We start from the raw sequence: 15,080 nt of genomic DNA, 5'->3' as shown, positions 1-15,080 counted from the left end.
AAAACGGGGCTGCATCCGAACCACATACCAGTAAGCGTTACGCGGTCGAAACGTATCTTTAAGAAGGTGGCCAAGCAAGATTCACGATTAGAAAGATTCACGATTAGAAACTGGTTACAATCTCTCCTGAATATGTATTATTCCTTCATATGAAAACAACCGGTTGAGCCATTTATGTACCATAAAGGGACTATGATAACATTGTTAAGTGTCAGTGATGCTTGCAGTAGTTGCAGACCTCAGGTTGGCAAACTAATCTTTACAGCAAGTTCACTACACAACAGCTAAATCGTACAACAGATCTGTAACACCGGTGTCATCACCATTCTCCACTTGTGAGGATTGGCAATACTTGGTTACGTATCCATGGGTACAGCACACAAGCTTAGTACGCATCTTGCTATACAACGAGTACGGTAGTCATTTAGAGGTAAGAAACGTCATACACTTGCACCAACTGCTCAAATATGTCCAGTTTTACTTTACAGAAATACGCATGTACCTAAATGACAACCGGAGAGCTATAATGAACGCGGGCCACGTCACTCCATATCCATATGTTTAAACATCACAGCTGTGTTGCTGGGCTGCCTTGAGGAATACGTCACCAGTTCCGAACAAAGCCAAACGCCGGCATATCTGAAGGGACCTATAAGGACAATTGGGCTCCTACAAAACAAGAAGACATATTTACCATGTATGTCTGTTATCACATGAATTCGTGGTTTACTGCAATTCCGTGTTCTCCCTATGCACATTGTACTGTAGTGCCATATCATCGGTGACAGGTCCAAGCACGAAAAGCACATGTGCATGGAATGAGTCCCTAGGGTTACCATCGCTACCACAAGTTCTTGAGACTACCAAACACGGCTTAGCAGCATGCTGTCAGTGGAGTGGGTGTGAAAGTTGTCCACGGCAGGAACGTCGCCATTGGCTGGACACAATTAACGTGTTTGTCCTGATAATACAGCTGTGTTCCGGATTTTTCTGTTTTCTTGCCGCGTAGTCTGGCAGGCCACGTTTAGACGTAACCAATAGGCTGCCACCCACGACTCAACAGGCACCAATAACTCTAAATTGTCAGTGCAAGGTAACATATCCTTAGAGGAGAGTAAATCATCGTCATGGGATTCAGAAAATGTCCATCCTACTGTCCGTCCACCACACATTCATACTACTCCCCCATAGACTGCCTCACTGCATATGATACCCGCTTTACCTTGGAAGCATCAGTCTGTAGGCATTTTGATGGCCAGTCTCTTGACATGATCAAAAGACAAATATCGAAGAGCACTGATCCAGTTACAACGCAAATGTTCCATTAACTCTATCCGACTAGTTATTGAGGACAGACACTCAAGATGTGATGTCACACTTATTACTTCAATTCACTTTAACTTGTAATCCACAAGTGAGGAGAAAACACTACCTCCCAGTTTTTATACATATTGCTCACTAGCGTTCATATCAGACAACGCTTCGAGCAAGACGCCACAAGTCCACTTGGGATAAGCAACACCTGCACTTTTTCGGCTGCAACCCAGTCGGTTGCAGGCGCAGACTAAGAATATCAATACATCTGATTGACTAGAGGATAAAGCATGGTGTTTAACTAAAAATCCATTGGTAAATGACTATCCCGAAAATTCTGTATTCGCAAATCCTTTAAAACCAAACTAAACAAACAGACAAAAATAAATTTTTGGGGTGATCCACTTCATTTGGTCTCTCTTAAAAGTTGTGAAGAACTCCATAGCCAGCAGTTCACGCCGGATTTCCAAAAGATTCCTCATACACGGAGAGGTCCTCCCCATCTCTGCACTTTCATTCAGCGAGGAATGGTTTAACCCCTCGCTCAGAAGGAAAGCCATGAAGTTGACCATTTTCAAACACGTACTGAATATCCGTACTCTTCCATAACAGCGTAGGGATTCGATACATACAAGGAGGAAAGCTGGTAGTGTTGGGTTTAGTTGGATCCCAGGAATGAAGCACCATACTTTAAGGAAACAAATTACGTATCAAATGGATGGTTGTCTCAGCCGAAAAATTTCTCATATGGTTGAAATGGCTTGCTTGGAGTGAGACCCCAGAAGCAGAATCACTTTTCTTGACTAATCCGGTCTCACGCTGTTTCAGCTTAAGGATGCGGCATGCGACGTAGCTCATCCCATACTATTCAGGTCACTCTGGTTACGTCACATAATCGCCGCTGCTATGCATGATTCAAACTCTTCGGTCGAGGACCTCATCGTCCCCCCATCCAGGCTAGGGCAGGACTCTGGTTATCACGAAATCATGGGTTACGTCATAATCATATGACTCGCCAACCGTCGTTTGACGAAATTAGCCTTGACACCCTATTTGATGAATACAGTAGAACGGATAAGCGAACCTTGACTCCTACTGAAGTTCCCAACCATGCTTCACTAACGCTTTTTATACCACCACAAGGTCCATCTAATGATTAGTCTATTGCACAACATCTGAGCAGGGTTTGCTGCTAAGAGTTCAGCAACTCCAGACAAGGCTAACCATCCTGTTTGGTTTCAATGTGCTGGCTACTTTTGGCACTTTACACCAGAAATCATCTGGCACCTCCGCACCAGTTCCGTTCAATGCATAGGAGGGATTAGTGGGGCTAAGGTGCGAGGAATGTGACAAGTGCTGCAAATCAAAAGATGGCTTGGTAGCACACCGTCGAGTTCACGTCCTTCAAAGTGATCAACCAATCGGTCTGTGCTGATTTTTCCCTCCTTTTTCCAACAAAGATTGGCCTGAGTGGACAAAACCGACACGCACACTCCGCCCAGGAGAATGCAGGTATGATTGGTCACGTGAAGAATTCCGGTGTCCGCTGGTCCCAATAAGAATCACAATAACCCTTGCTTCTGGCTTGCAATCTGTATCCGTCTTGTGACATACAAGCCGCTCTGTTTGCGAGATTAAAGCAGTATTTTTCTGGTCAATCGGCTATCAATATCAAAACTAGGTTACCTGTGCTTAACCGGCAAGCATACTTGGACGAATCATCACCAGGTGGTCCTGACCAATCCACCGGCCAAGCAGCACCCTACTCGTCACAAGCTGAGAACCATAGCGTCTGGTTTCAACAAACGGTGGACTGCGCCGTGTCATTCTTGGAGTCCCATGCTAACAGTTCGCTCTCTGGTGGTGACATTCTGGCACTCGCCCGAGGGTTGCAGTCTGGTGCCATTATACCAGAGCAAGCCATGCTTGCTTCTGGACCTCCACGTATACAAGATATTTCCACACTCGTGGAATCCTGTCTCCCGACACTGTCATCATCTTGCTCATCGGGCGCTGACCAACCGAAAGCAGATCCGCCGAACCAACCACACCACCATCCAGACCCTATACTCCCGAAGACGGAAAGATGCAGCATCTGCTGTGGAAGGACCTATACAGGGTAACCGTGGCCTACCTCAGAACGTCGAGCAGTATTGGAAACAGACACCCTCTGCTCCAAAACACATGCATCGCCGGCTAAGTCGCGCAGCACTACCATCCGACTGGAGTTTGGTTGAGCCAATTACAGATGAGGAAGTTGACCGTACGATCCGTTTAACAGGCAATTCGTCCCCGGGCCTGGGCAAGCTTACGCCCAAGATGCCCAAATATTCGCTGGGTATGTGAACCTACTCGCATTAACTGGAAGTTATCCCCCGCATCTGTGTCGTGCACGTATTACCCTAATTTCGAAGCCGACTTCGCTGGACCAACCGAGACTGATCTCTATGTCATCCATTCTTGTCCAATGCTTTCATAAGGTGTTTATTGATCGCTGGGGCCGTAGACTGCAACTTCCATCATTCCAGTTTGCATTTTTACATCGAGATGGTTGTTTAGAATCTTCATCACTGTTATACACCCTGCTTCGTCACTCTTAAGCGACTGTTTCTAACCTCAGATTGGCGTTTGTTGATATCCCAAAAGCGTTTGATTCGGTTTCAAATGACACAATTGTCAGATCTGCCGGGACGTTCGGAGCACCGTCACCTCTTTTTCGATACAGTCCAATGAGAATGCTTTAGCGGTTGTTTCTAAATTCCGAGGTTCATTTCCACAGAGATGTGAGGCAGGGAGATCCAATCTCCGCATTACTGTTCATCATGATAATGGATGAGTTTTTTGGATGGTCGATGCCGCAACTAGGGTACCAGTTCCATGACCTCTTATTCGTCTTCGCTGACGACTAAGTCGTATGTGTAGGAAGTCAGGCTCGCCTGAAAGAGAAGCTTGAAGCTACTACGGTTGAGTTGGGAAAAGAGAGTACGAAGACCGACGCTTGAAAGAAAAAAGCGATGGTGCTTTGTGGGGACAAGAAAAATCGGGCGAAATTGGTCTTAGTCGAACCCTTTTGTTTCACCAAGGAACTAATCAACCCTCCGGGTCCAACGGATGCCGTAACATATTTGAGCATCCCCTCACTTACAAGGAGAAAGTGGTCTGCAACCACCGACAGCAGCAGCCCAATCTGCTTTCTGAGGTGACGCGTGCCCAGTTGAAGCCACCTCAAGGAATGGAGGTCACAAGGGAATACCTGCTACCGTCGCTGACATATTTGCTCGTGCTTGGTCAAGTCCACCAAAACATACTCAAATGTTGGACAGTTACATCAGGCAATCTATTGGTGGCTGGCTACGTCTACCGAAGGACATCCCCATCAGCTTAATCCACACCGGTAAAAAAACTTGGGAGACCTGGTATCCTAAGTCTGAGTTCAACCATCCTGATGCAGCGGAGAGCGCGTATGAAAAGCTCCTGCTTACCCAGTGCCGAGTAACACGCAGTGAGGTCATTGATTCCTCATTCGGCAAGACTCTTCGGCATCTCAGCCTTCCGATCTGAGTCCACGGTGAATGCGTAAACATCAAGATACAGCAGGTGGCTGCCCGGGGCGATAGTCTGCACAGCAGCGTTGAGGGTTGCTTGGCCTCTCTCGAACTGATGGCTTGTGTTTCCAGAATGAGTGTTTCTTCGGATATTTATTCGCGGTACCCAGCTCCGGAACAGAGTACTTAAGACGAAAGTTAGAAACACCCGGCATGGTCATGGTGGTCAGACAATTTTTCGTCGTGGAAACTGTGGTAAACCGAAGAGTTTGGTGCGTATTCTGCAGTCTTGCTGAATCATGCATCATGCTAGATGTGGTCATCATAATCCGGTCGCAAGTGAACTCGCGAAGCGTTGCCTGAGATACATCGTCTTCGAGGAGTTGAGCACCTACGTCGATGTCTTTCATCAAGCCTGATCTAGTCGCTGTTTGGGAGCACCGAGCAACTCTGATAGACTTAAGAGTAGTCTCGAATGAGCGTAGAGTGACTGTGTGCGATGGAAAGAAGCAGGAGTATGGAGCTGATGATTGTTCCCTCGCCATCATCTCAGTCCTTCGTGCAGTCGATTGTGGTGTCGACGTTTTGGTCCACCAACCGATGATCATTTCATATCAAGGGATTTTCTTTTTTCAATCCGCCAAGGCTGTCATTGGACTGGGAATTCCCAGGGTCGATGATTTGTGTTTCCTCGCCACTTTTGGGCTCGCTCCGTACTTACGACAATTTTGTACATGGTGCATGGCTTTAAACTTTCATTCTCGCCGTTGAATTTCACACCTGACCCAGTATGACGGACACTTTGTGCCTCACATGTGAGTCTTGAATGCGCTAGCGCTTACCGCGCCTTGTAAAGCATTTAGCGTTGTTTGTCCCTTCTTCAGGTATTGGCCTTCCCACGTGTGGTTCCATACCAAACATTCTTACGTTCGTTGGGATTCACCTTGCCTGACTGGAACTTGCGGCACGGATGGGACGCTTCTCTCGTTTTATCTAGTATTCTCCTGTACACTCTTCCACATCTATCGCCTGGATTTTATGTTTGTGATCATGATCTTCAAAAATAAACGATGATCGTGTAATGCGATTCTTAATTAAAATGAGAATTCCATCGATCGACGATATAATTGGGATTACACGATCTCCCATTTCGAGAACTTCGATTAATCATCATGAAAGTTCAGCGCTATCCGTTTTTGGATGGTCTATCCCAACGATGACTTTTGTACCCGCAAAAGTTTATAAGATCAATTACGACTTTCTCCGTCCCAGTATATGTTTCAACCACATATAGAAGTCTCTTGACGCCTTTCCTTCTTTCTAATCAAATCAAGTCTGGAAACGTATTATGAATTGAATTTTAGCTTCAACTTGTTAAGATGGCTTAAACTGTCTGCTCATTTTTCATTCAAACGTTACTTTCAAAGTACGTCAGACTTGCATGTCTGTTGAATTTTAAGTAAAATTGACGTCACCTTGGAAATCCTGAATTTCTCTCGCATCATTTCCGTTCGGCGACCAGCTAAATCATGCGAAAATTAGGACTAATGATCGACTTGTTCCTCTAGTGAAAAGTCGTAAACTGAGCAAGTCCAAACGGTGTACTTCGGAATATTGTTCTGACAGACCAAATCACAAATTGAACTAATGCTGAGCAGGGATGTTCTGAGTGAAACAAGATAGAGCAGAATCCCTTGTCAACTGTTAAACTGTAAAAAATGATGTTTTTTTCATTTAATTGGTCGTTTTTTCCTGGAGAAAAGTAGTTTCAAATGAAGGAGAAACCACGGCGACTTTTATGAGTGAAACCGTCTTTACTAGACGGATCATGTTACTCATGTTACAAACTATGCGTGGTTGTGAGTTTGTTTCGCTGTATGGGTCTGTCTCGACTCGCATGCTTTCGATTGAGAAGGTTGAAAAGTGGGGCCATTCATAAGTATACTTTCAAGTGGATTGGGGAAACCTCAGTGTCTCAACACTTGGTTCAAACGAAGTTATTGTATAACTAATTATCTCTAATAGCACCAGGCTAATGTAGGTAACATTTTCGAGTTACCTCTTGGGCGCCAGCAATTAGTTCAAAGGCAAGTAAATGTCAATGATGTAAACTTAGCAAACCACGTGAGGATGACAACTGGCTGTTTGGCCACACGGGTTTGTCAGAACTTTTTCTGGCTTAAAAGCGCAGATGCAGATGTCTGCTGCGACAGAAAGGCCATTTATCAACTTGACTTGCACTGTACGGACTGTCGCAAAAACAACCGGGGCTTCAACTGTATCCAGTGTCAAGGGAGACTTCAGGCAGTTGTTCCGGGTCTGCTCTGTCAGTCCATTTTTGGTTGACCCCCAGGAACTCCTCAAAGTTTGAAAAGAAAAACTTTGTGCAGACGTAGTACATAAGGTCTCTGGAAACTCTGTACTTCGTAAAGTGTTTGTTGAACCCTCTCATGAGGTGACTTCAGAGTAGTCATACAGTTTGTCACTGATCTAAATTCTCTAGTTGATTAGCACGTTAACTGTCTCAAGGCCGAATTTCCATTACGGACTTGTTCCACGGTGCATTACCAAAGTGTTGGGCGTAGTACATCCAGTTTATTAACTGAAACTATCTGATGCTTCGGCCACCAAGAGTTGCGCTGAGTAACCTGGTACAAGAAATATTCGAGTCAGGGAAAGCTGTATGCCTCCTAGTGCGTCTCCGTATCGTGCATGAGAGAGCTTCGGACGTCGGTTCCGCTGGTCGCGCTTTTACAGTTCCTTTAGTCGACCATGTTTGACTCCAAGGAGTCCCCTTTGACGTCATTTAATAATGCCGGAAAAAGTGCAGTTGAAATGTGAAGACGACGTCAGGAAGGGCAAGCTGAACGTCACAAAAACAAGCAAGAAGAGACACTTCAGCGGAGACGGAACACTCCAGGCTTGGGAGAAGTAACGGGTACTTCTGGTGACCCGGTTGTCTCCGATATTGACGGTGAAGAGAAACCAATGTTCCTGAACCTCGGTGAGATTGTTGGAAATGCTGCAAATGAGGAGATCCTGCTGTGCGACTTCTCGCTGTACAATCAGATCGCAATTTGCTGTCCAGTGACTGTAATCCAACAACTGACAAACCGATAAGGGCTGGATTGTTAACAAAACTGGTGGCTTGCTCGCTGGGTTTGAAGCTTTTTGGGTCCTTACAAACATCGCTTCCGACAAGTCGGCTGAGACTATTGTTGTGGTCCACTCGACTGTGACCCAAATATGGGTCGGTTGCGAATAAGCCGCACTGAACATGCAACGGCTGTACTACCAGGAACAGTTAGCCAGTCCGTTATAAAATATCTCAAGCGCCCGGCGCTAGTGTTTTGATAAGGGATGTGTGAGTAACCTCCGAAAAAAATCGTTGGCTCCGGGGTTGTAGGGCCAACAGAAGGTCGGGAACGGTTCTAACCTATTAGACTTTCCGCAGGAATGAGCACTGTTGCTTCCGGAATAATGAGCTTCATAGATCTGTTAAACGAATGGCGCAACTGGTGCACACTATTCAATGCATTTGGTAGCCTGACGTGGGTCCAAACCCAACCGTTCTGGATCAGAAGTGAACCTGAGTTTACACTGAATTATTTTGGCGCCTACCGGCATAAGTAGTTTAAAGATGCACCACTAATCCTCGATAGTCCTTTCCCATTTAAAAGGCGAATGAACTACACCTTTGGTCATCAGCTACCAGTGCGTGGCGAACTCTGCGCTTCGTCTTATTGTCTTGCGGATCAGAGTTAGCGATTAGATTTTCTGAGGAGACCTCATGGAAAAACCTCTTACTTTATCCTCCGTGACCTGGTGGTAACACAACCGTCAAACAAATCAAGAAATTAAAAATTGCGTGCGTTACAAGACTGTCTTGATTCTCTTCGCTTGAACACTATTTCACGACATGCACTATCCTTCCACTAAAATACTGTTTGCTCATATTCTGTCAGGCTGATCATGTAGTGAATGCTCAAGCTCCCGTGCTGACCAAGGTTCACGCTGTCTCCAAGATCTGTGTCACCTAGGTGTTATTAATCCTGTTTGTAATCTCCTGCTATTTTTTGTCTACGTACACCATTGAACAACGTGTACCATAATATATATATATATATAATATAATAATAATAATACGTGGTAACCGGAAGGCGAGTCAAACTTGTTAAATCCTATCTTTCTATATTAACTGTTGGGAAAAGGTTGAAATCAGGATCGCATTCGCCAGTTTCTTCTGACTCAAAATAGGATTTTCGCATGTGTCACTCCCGAGACTCAGCCGCAGTTGTATCATGGTAGGTGGGTGTAGGTGTGGCTTTGAGTGTTGACATCAAGACCACACTGTCAGTCGCTCAGTCTGGACTATCCTATGTGTGCAGTACGACCTAGGGGTTTTTTGTAAAGTGAACCGGAAGGTGAACCTAAAACGATGTCTCGTTGGGTTGCCTACATATGTTCCGATCAGTTTTAGTCCAAATGTTGTAAACGATTGTTCATATCATCGCTTGAAACTTTTGCTTCGAATGAACACTAAATCTGACATCTTCATTCTGACAGAGATCTTGAATACTAGGACTGGCTACCTAACAACATGTGAGACATATCTGTGGCAAGTGAGACCGACTACTGAGCCTTTGTTCAGACCGTTAGCTACTTTACAGTGGTAGCCGCTCCACAGCTTGGCGCCTTGCATCTCTAGTACTACCGCCGATTCAGACTGACATCACGGCTAGCTATAACTATAGATGGGAACAGCGTAAAAGACTGTCTCTCGTTGTAGATTGTTTGGGTAGGTTCTGAACATTCGTTAGTCTTCTATACGATTTGATGGCTCAACGCACATGCGTGAAGAGGATGTCAGAGCCATCCGTTCTGACAGGCTGCTACAGCATCCTGATAGCCCCACGGAATCGCGTCGGACACGGAACCAATTAGATTGGTTTTTTTATCCACTTGGAGGGTTGTCACTGGGTTTCGGTACAGTCCCTTCAAACTTAAGACATCTTGTCTACTAACACCAGGCAGCATCCATAAGTCATCACACCTCACTCTGAAGCACCAAATTAACGTCAGTCTACAAAGAGACCATGAACAATGTGTCCAGAAATTGTTTGTGAGATGAAGGCCACCGCAGTAGCCATAATCTCCAAGACGCTGTTGCAGCCTAATCACGAAACTGGTAAAAATGACTAGGTTTTCCTAATCTGGGTGACACTACAATTTGTAGTCTCTGACAATCCCAAAAACACCAAACGCAGCACTTCCGCCCGCAGTTTGCATGACTTCTCGCAGCGGCCAGTTTGTCTATGTTTAACGTGGAAGACTCGTGACTTATCACTTCGTAACCACCCGTGTAAGAGATCCTAGAGGACTTGCGGTTAAATTTTTGTGTCTGCAGTTTATCGTCCAACGAGAAAAATTGACAGAAAGGAATCAGGTCTAGTTGCGTGCAGTCCACAGTTGTGCTGATCATCCTTCGTCAACTGTTGGAGCATACAGTGTAAAATACAGTGTAACAGTCAGAGTGGTATTTCATAGAATTGTATGTAAGGAGATAAAGCACCCGAAGAATGTGAATACTAGAGACATTCAAAGTTTACCAGTTAGCTTTCTCGTCGCTTTGTCGTTCTAGCAATCTGCGACACGGTTTCCTTAGCTTCAGGTTCCTTTTGTCATTTCGCGACCGACTATAATCTGCACAAGGCATTAGAATTGCAGTTCATTTGAATTGATGAATTTCTTATGGAAACTGTCCATGACCTGGAGTTTGTTGATGATATCACCTTAACCGTCCAGGGAATGAAAGTTGTCTTGGACGGGTTGACAACCGAGGTGGGAAAATAGGATAAATTCTCTTCTCTCAAAAAATAGATTGGTAGGAGCTTGAGCGTGCTCTCATTTTAGGATGCAAACAGTTGGCAGATATATCTACATAGAGCGTTGTATGAATGCTGTTGAGGGGGACTGAAATGCGCTATCACTCTTCTTCACCACTAGAGCACTGTGAGACAATATGAATCGTCTACAGCGGTGAAGTAATGTTCACTTTCGCTTAAAGTTCACGTTCGCTGTGTTGTAGAGTCTTCTGAATGACCTCACCCCTCGGCGCAATGTTCACCGTGTGTGGACTGTATGTGGAAGCTTCCCTAGTAGCAACAATGTGTTAGTAACAATTAGATAAGTTAGCTATTTTGTCCCTCATGATCTAAATACGGGCCACATTGTTTCGTTAGATCTGCTGAGGTAGGACATTTCCGATGCATGTCATCTCACACCTAACCCTGGTCGTTTTGGGTGTGGCTGGAAGGGTGAAAAGGGGGAACAAAATAGTATCTGAAGAAGAGCGAAGTAAAAATGTGTGGCCGGATAATCTGCCTTCGGACGATTCCGGTTCTCTGGATTTGACCCAATAGTTCCTGATTGTTACCAGTCGGATACATTTGGGAATGTATCTCAGATTCAAAGGTAACGGGGCAAAAGCCAAACCTTGCTGTTGTGGCTGCTTTAGTTAACCAAACAAACAGCCCGAAAGATGGTTTTGATTTGGCGAGATACACTTGCTTGAAAATTACTTTGGTCCTAATGGGTGACCTCAGTTAATCCTAAATGAAACTCTCGTGTATGATGGTCTCCAACCAAAAATACTGCACAATGACCATTTCATGTTGAGTTCGTACGATTTTCGGGTTATCGCAGTGTACTTGTTTGGTGGAACACACTACTCATAGGGTTGTTGAAAGCTCTTCGGCACGACTAGTTTTGTTGAGAATATCTTAAAAGAAAGATGCGGTAGACATTCACTTTGGTTTACCGTTGCCATTAACTTCATTTTCAAATGAATGTTTGTCGCTATTTGTGTACTTGTTGGTGGAACACACTACTCATAGGGTTGTTGAAAGCTCTTCGGCACGACTAGTTTTGTTGAGAATATCTTAAAAGAAAGATGCGGTAGACATTCACTTTGGTTTACCGTTGCCATTAACTTCATTTTCAAATGAATGTTTGTCGCTATTTGTGTACAATTTGGCAATCAAGTTCAGCATAAGATTGGTTGGAAGTGGGGTAATGAGCCTACTTGGTGAGCCTTAAGAAGGGCGACACCGGTTCAGGCTATCAAGAAATTTTCAGCAACCCTATGAGTAGTGTGGTCCATCAGGAAAACAGTTTTGAGTTCATCAGCCAGAATACAGCTACAAAGATAACGAACATAACATGCTTAACCCTCGTCTCGTGTCCTTCCTTCCTAACGTTCTATTCGAGGAAACAATAGATTGCGTTTGTGACTTGATCGATTGCGGTGGTACAGGTGTTGGCTCCCCTAAGGTGATTTAAGGAAGCACTTTACTTTGTGACTACAGTTGTCAGTCCATCTGTGGTGACGCAGGGGGATGCGTTGGCGATGTGACTCTCTCTGAGTTCCTAATTAGCATATCTGTTCACTGGCGAACTTGAAATTCAAATGCTGATGGCGCTCATTGAGCTGTTTTTGCAATATGGTCGTCAGTAGGCAGTATATTTGTACCTTCCAGCCATGTCGGCTGAACCAACGTGCCAGGTAGTTTCAGATGGGTTCACGTACGTATCAAGTTTGTGGTTGAACGCAACGGACAGCTGAGTTAGCTCGACGTTAATAAACCTCAGAATGCCGCTTGGGGCGTGGAGTGAGATATTCATAGAAGGCAAGACTGATCAATATCATCATTCTAGTAACGTGGTTCCCTTGAACGAAAAGCGTAACTGACTTAGATGTTTGATTATGAAGGCAATGGAAATATGTTGCTGTGACTGGGGTAACTAAATGCCTTTCGCAGCATGGATATCCTGAATGATTTTGAACTTCAGACTATGTAATCTAGGGAGCAGAAAAGCAAACAGCTTTCTGCCAAGAAAAAGTATGTCTGTGTAAAACTTCAATTCATAGGTAACTCGGTTACTGAGTGTATACCAGAAGGCTAAGACATCCCATTGATATGACAAACGCTGCTGCCAGTCTGTGTCTGAGTTCTAGTTTCAGCCCCACTATCAAGTTCCTTGTGAAAAACAATTTGTCATACGCAACCACGAACGTCCGGTTTGCACTTATTTGTGTCTTAGTACCGACCACCATACAATGGTCGTAGCGCAGGCGTTCATCGGACAAACTAGGCGCACACAATCCAGTTGTCCCTGGGCGTTGATTGGAATAAATCTAACCTAAGTAAGATTTTGTCATCTCTGACCGAAAATGGTCGTGCTATGAACAAAAAGTGACCCAAAACTGATCATGGCTGGTACGATTCAGGTTGCCACCGATGGCGGAGGTGAATGAGATCCTGTTCCATGATTCGCGATTCTGCATCCAAGGGAAACCTGTACGACCCCTGGAAAAGGAGTTGGTCTGAGTGAAATTCCGTTCCACAAACCTAGCTGACATTGGCGTTGCTCACTTGACCCCATAACCGATTGCCCCTTTTTCGGGGAATCGTTCAGCTGTAACAACCTCCCGGTGCCTAGCTGCCATGCTACCCGAAGGAAGCACGAGAGCTGGGATACTGCCAGGTTGCCCAGGCCTAGACAGGGGAAGTCCAGAGGCATAGATCGGGTTCGAACCACGGACCTTCCGGTCAGTAAATTCGCGCTCTAACCACTTGAACCATCTCGCCTTTTTCAAGGAATATGTGTTACTGAATTTCCTATAACTGCTGCACGTGATTCATCAACGGCATCGTATAATTTTTCTATGTATTAGCCAAGGGAAGCAGCCACAGAAAACAGGTTTTGCTCGATACCTTCGTTCTCCTCATCACAGAACGATGAGCATCGACGTGTAGCTGTGCAAAAAAACATTAGAGTGACCGTTGTGTCCGGTGCGGTTAATTTGGCCAGTCCATTCTTTGTGCTCGTTTGCTTAATCAATCCACTTTGCTGCGCCTATGAAATTCCGTGGATTGATCAAAGTAGACGTTGAGCAAGCTGTTTAAAGTTTGGAAAATACGCATCGGGGTAGTGCCATTATATACTAGTTAACAAAGTCCCTTATCCTATCACGGCGTTTTTTTAGAGGTGATTAACTAAATTCATTACAGTCCTAAACTGTCTTGACAAAAGTCGAGAGATGACTTGATATCTAGTTAGAATTGTCTGAATGAGAGGTATATGTTCTGGATTTATTTTTAGTTTGGACCCTAGCTTGATATGAGTCGTCTTTAGATTAACACTGAAACTCTGCACAATTCCTATCATGTCAAATTAAGAACTTTAGCATGAAACCTTATGAAGATGAAAAAGGTACAATGCTATCATCAAATTTACTAGCACCAAACTACTATACGTTCGAACTTATCTGTAAGTCTCTGCCACTCAGTCTTCCCTCCAAATGCTTAAAAACCAATTTGTGGGGAATTGACAGCCGAGATATGAGACATTCTTAGGGGAGGTGGACTGCAGTCTTCTGAGTTGGAGGAGGAGGATGTCTCCTCATCTAGTGGCGACACGTTTTCAGCCTAATCGCCAAGCTGGCTAACAGATCAGGAGCCGGAACTTTCAGTACTCTGACAGTGCCGCTGCTTGGTTGTCCTACACCTGAATCGTACCAGTCAACCCATAATTCAGGTCAGTATATCGCTTTGTTTTCTTACTAGTTTGCTAAGGACGTTTTAGTGCAGTACAATCGCGAGAACCTTAGTGACCAAGAATGGTTCGAATATGGTTGAATGGACCAAGCATGTTATCGTGTCCTATTTTTTCGTTCTGTCGATACCACGCCGGACTAACGCATGCTGATAAATAAATTGAAATACCTGTTCGACGCTTTCGGGAAGAGAGGTAATAGTTGTCCTTAGGGATGAAACCATAGTGATAGCGCGAAACAATAGGCCGAGTGTTTTAAGGTACCATCGAATCAGATCCCTTCACCTACAACCACATCCAAAGGATGTTTACGTGCAAGACACTCTGAAAAAGACTTGAAACAAAAACCGTCACATGTGTAGGATGGTTGCTTTCTAGTAAAAATGCGGTTTTTCAATGGTAAACGAAATACGCTTCCATTAAAGGGTCACCAAGATGACTCCTTAGAAAGTGAACGCTACTGAGCAAGGGCCCATTTCCCCTTTGGGACTAGGCAGTCTAGTAAGAGTTACCACGCCTAGCGATATGAGATACCTGATTGTCCCTGAATAAATAACTTATGGAACAATCGTTCCAATTGCTTCATTTCAGAGCTTCATAAAT

At 44.7% G+C, this 15,080-nt stretch overlaps 1 protein-coding gene across 1 annotated transcript in view; it reads left to right on the top strand.

The window, feature by feature from the left end:
- Positions 1-3,498: 3,498 nt before the first annotated feature.
- Positions 3,499-15,080, top strand: part of T265_02556 (hypothetical protein) — a gene marked incomplete at both ends in the record, with an annotated part of 22,757 nt that continues 11,175 nt past the window's right edge. The window contains 2 exons of the mRNA XM_009166835.1: positions 3,499-3,652; positions 7,780-7,863. Of these exons, the coding sequence (XP_009165099.1) occupies positions 3,499-3,652; positions 7,780-7,863 (238 nt within the window). The remainder of the gene's footprint in view (positions 3,653-7,779; positions 7,864-15,080) is intronic.

This window comes from Opisthorchis viverrini, assembly GCF_000715545.1.
Source record: "Opisthorchis viverrini unplaced genomic scaffold opera_v5_31, whole genome shotgun sequence".
NCBI classification, from domain to species: domain Eukaryota; kingdom Metazoa; phylum Platyhelminthes; class Trematoda; order Opisthorchiida; family Opisthorchiidae; genus Opisthorchis; species Opisthorchis viverrini.
This window is presented reverse-complemented; position numbering and strand designations above follow the sequence as displayed.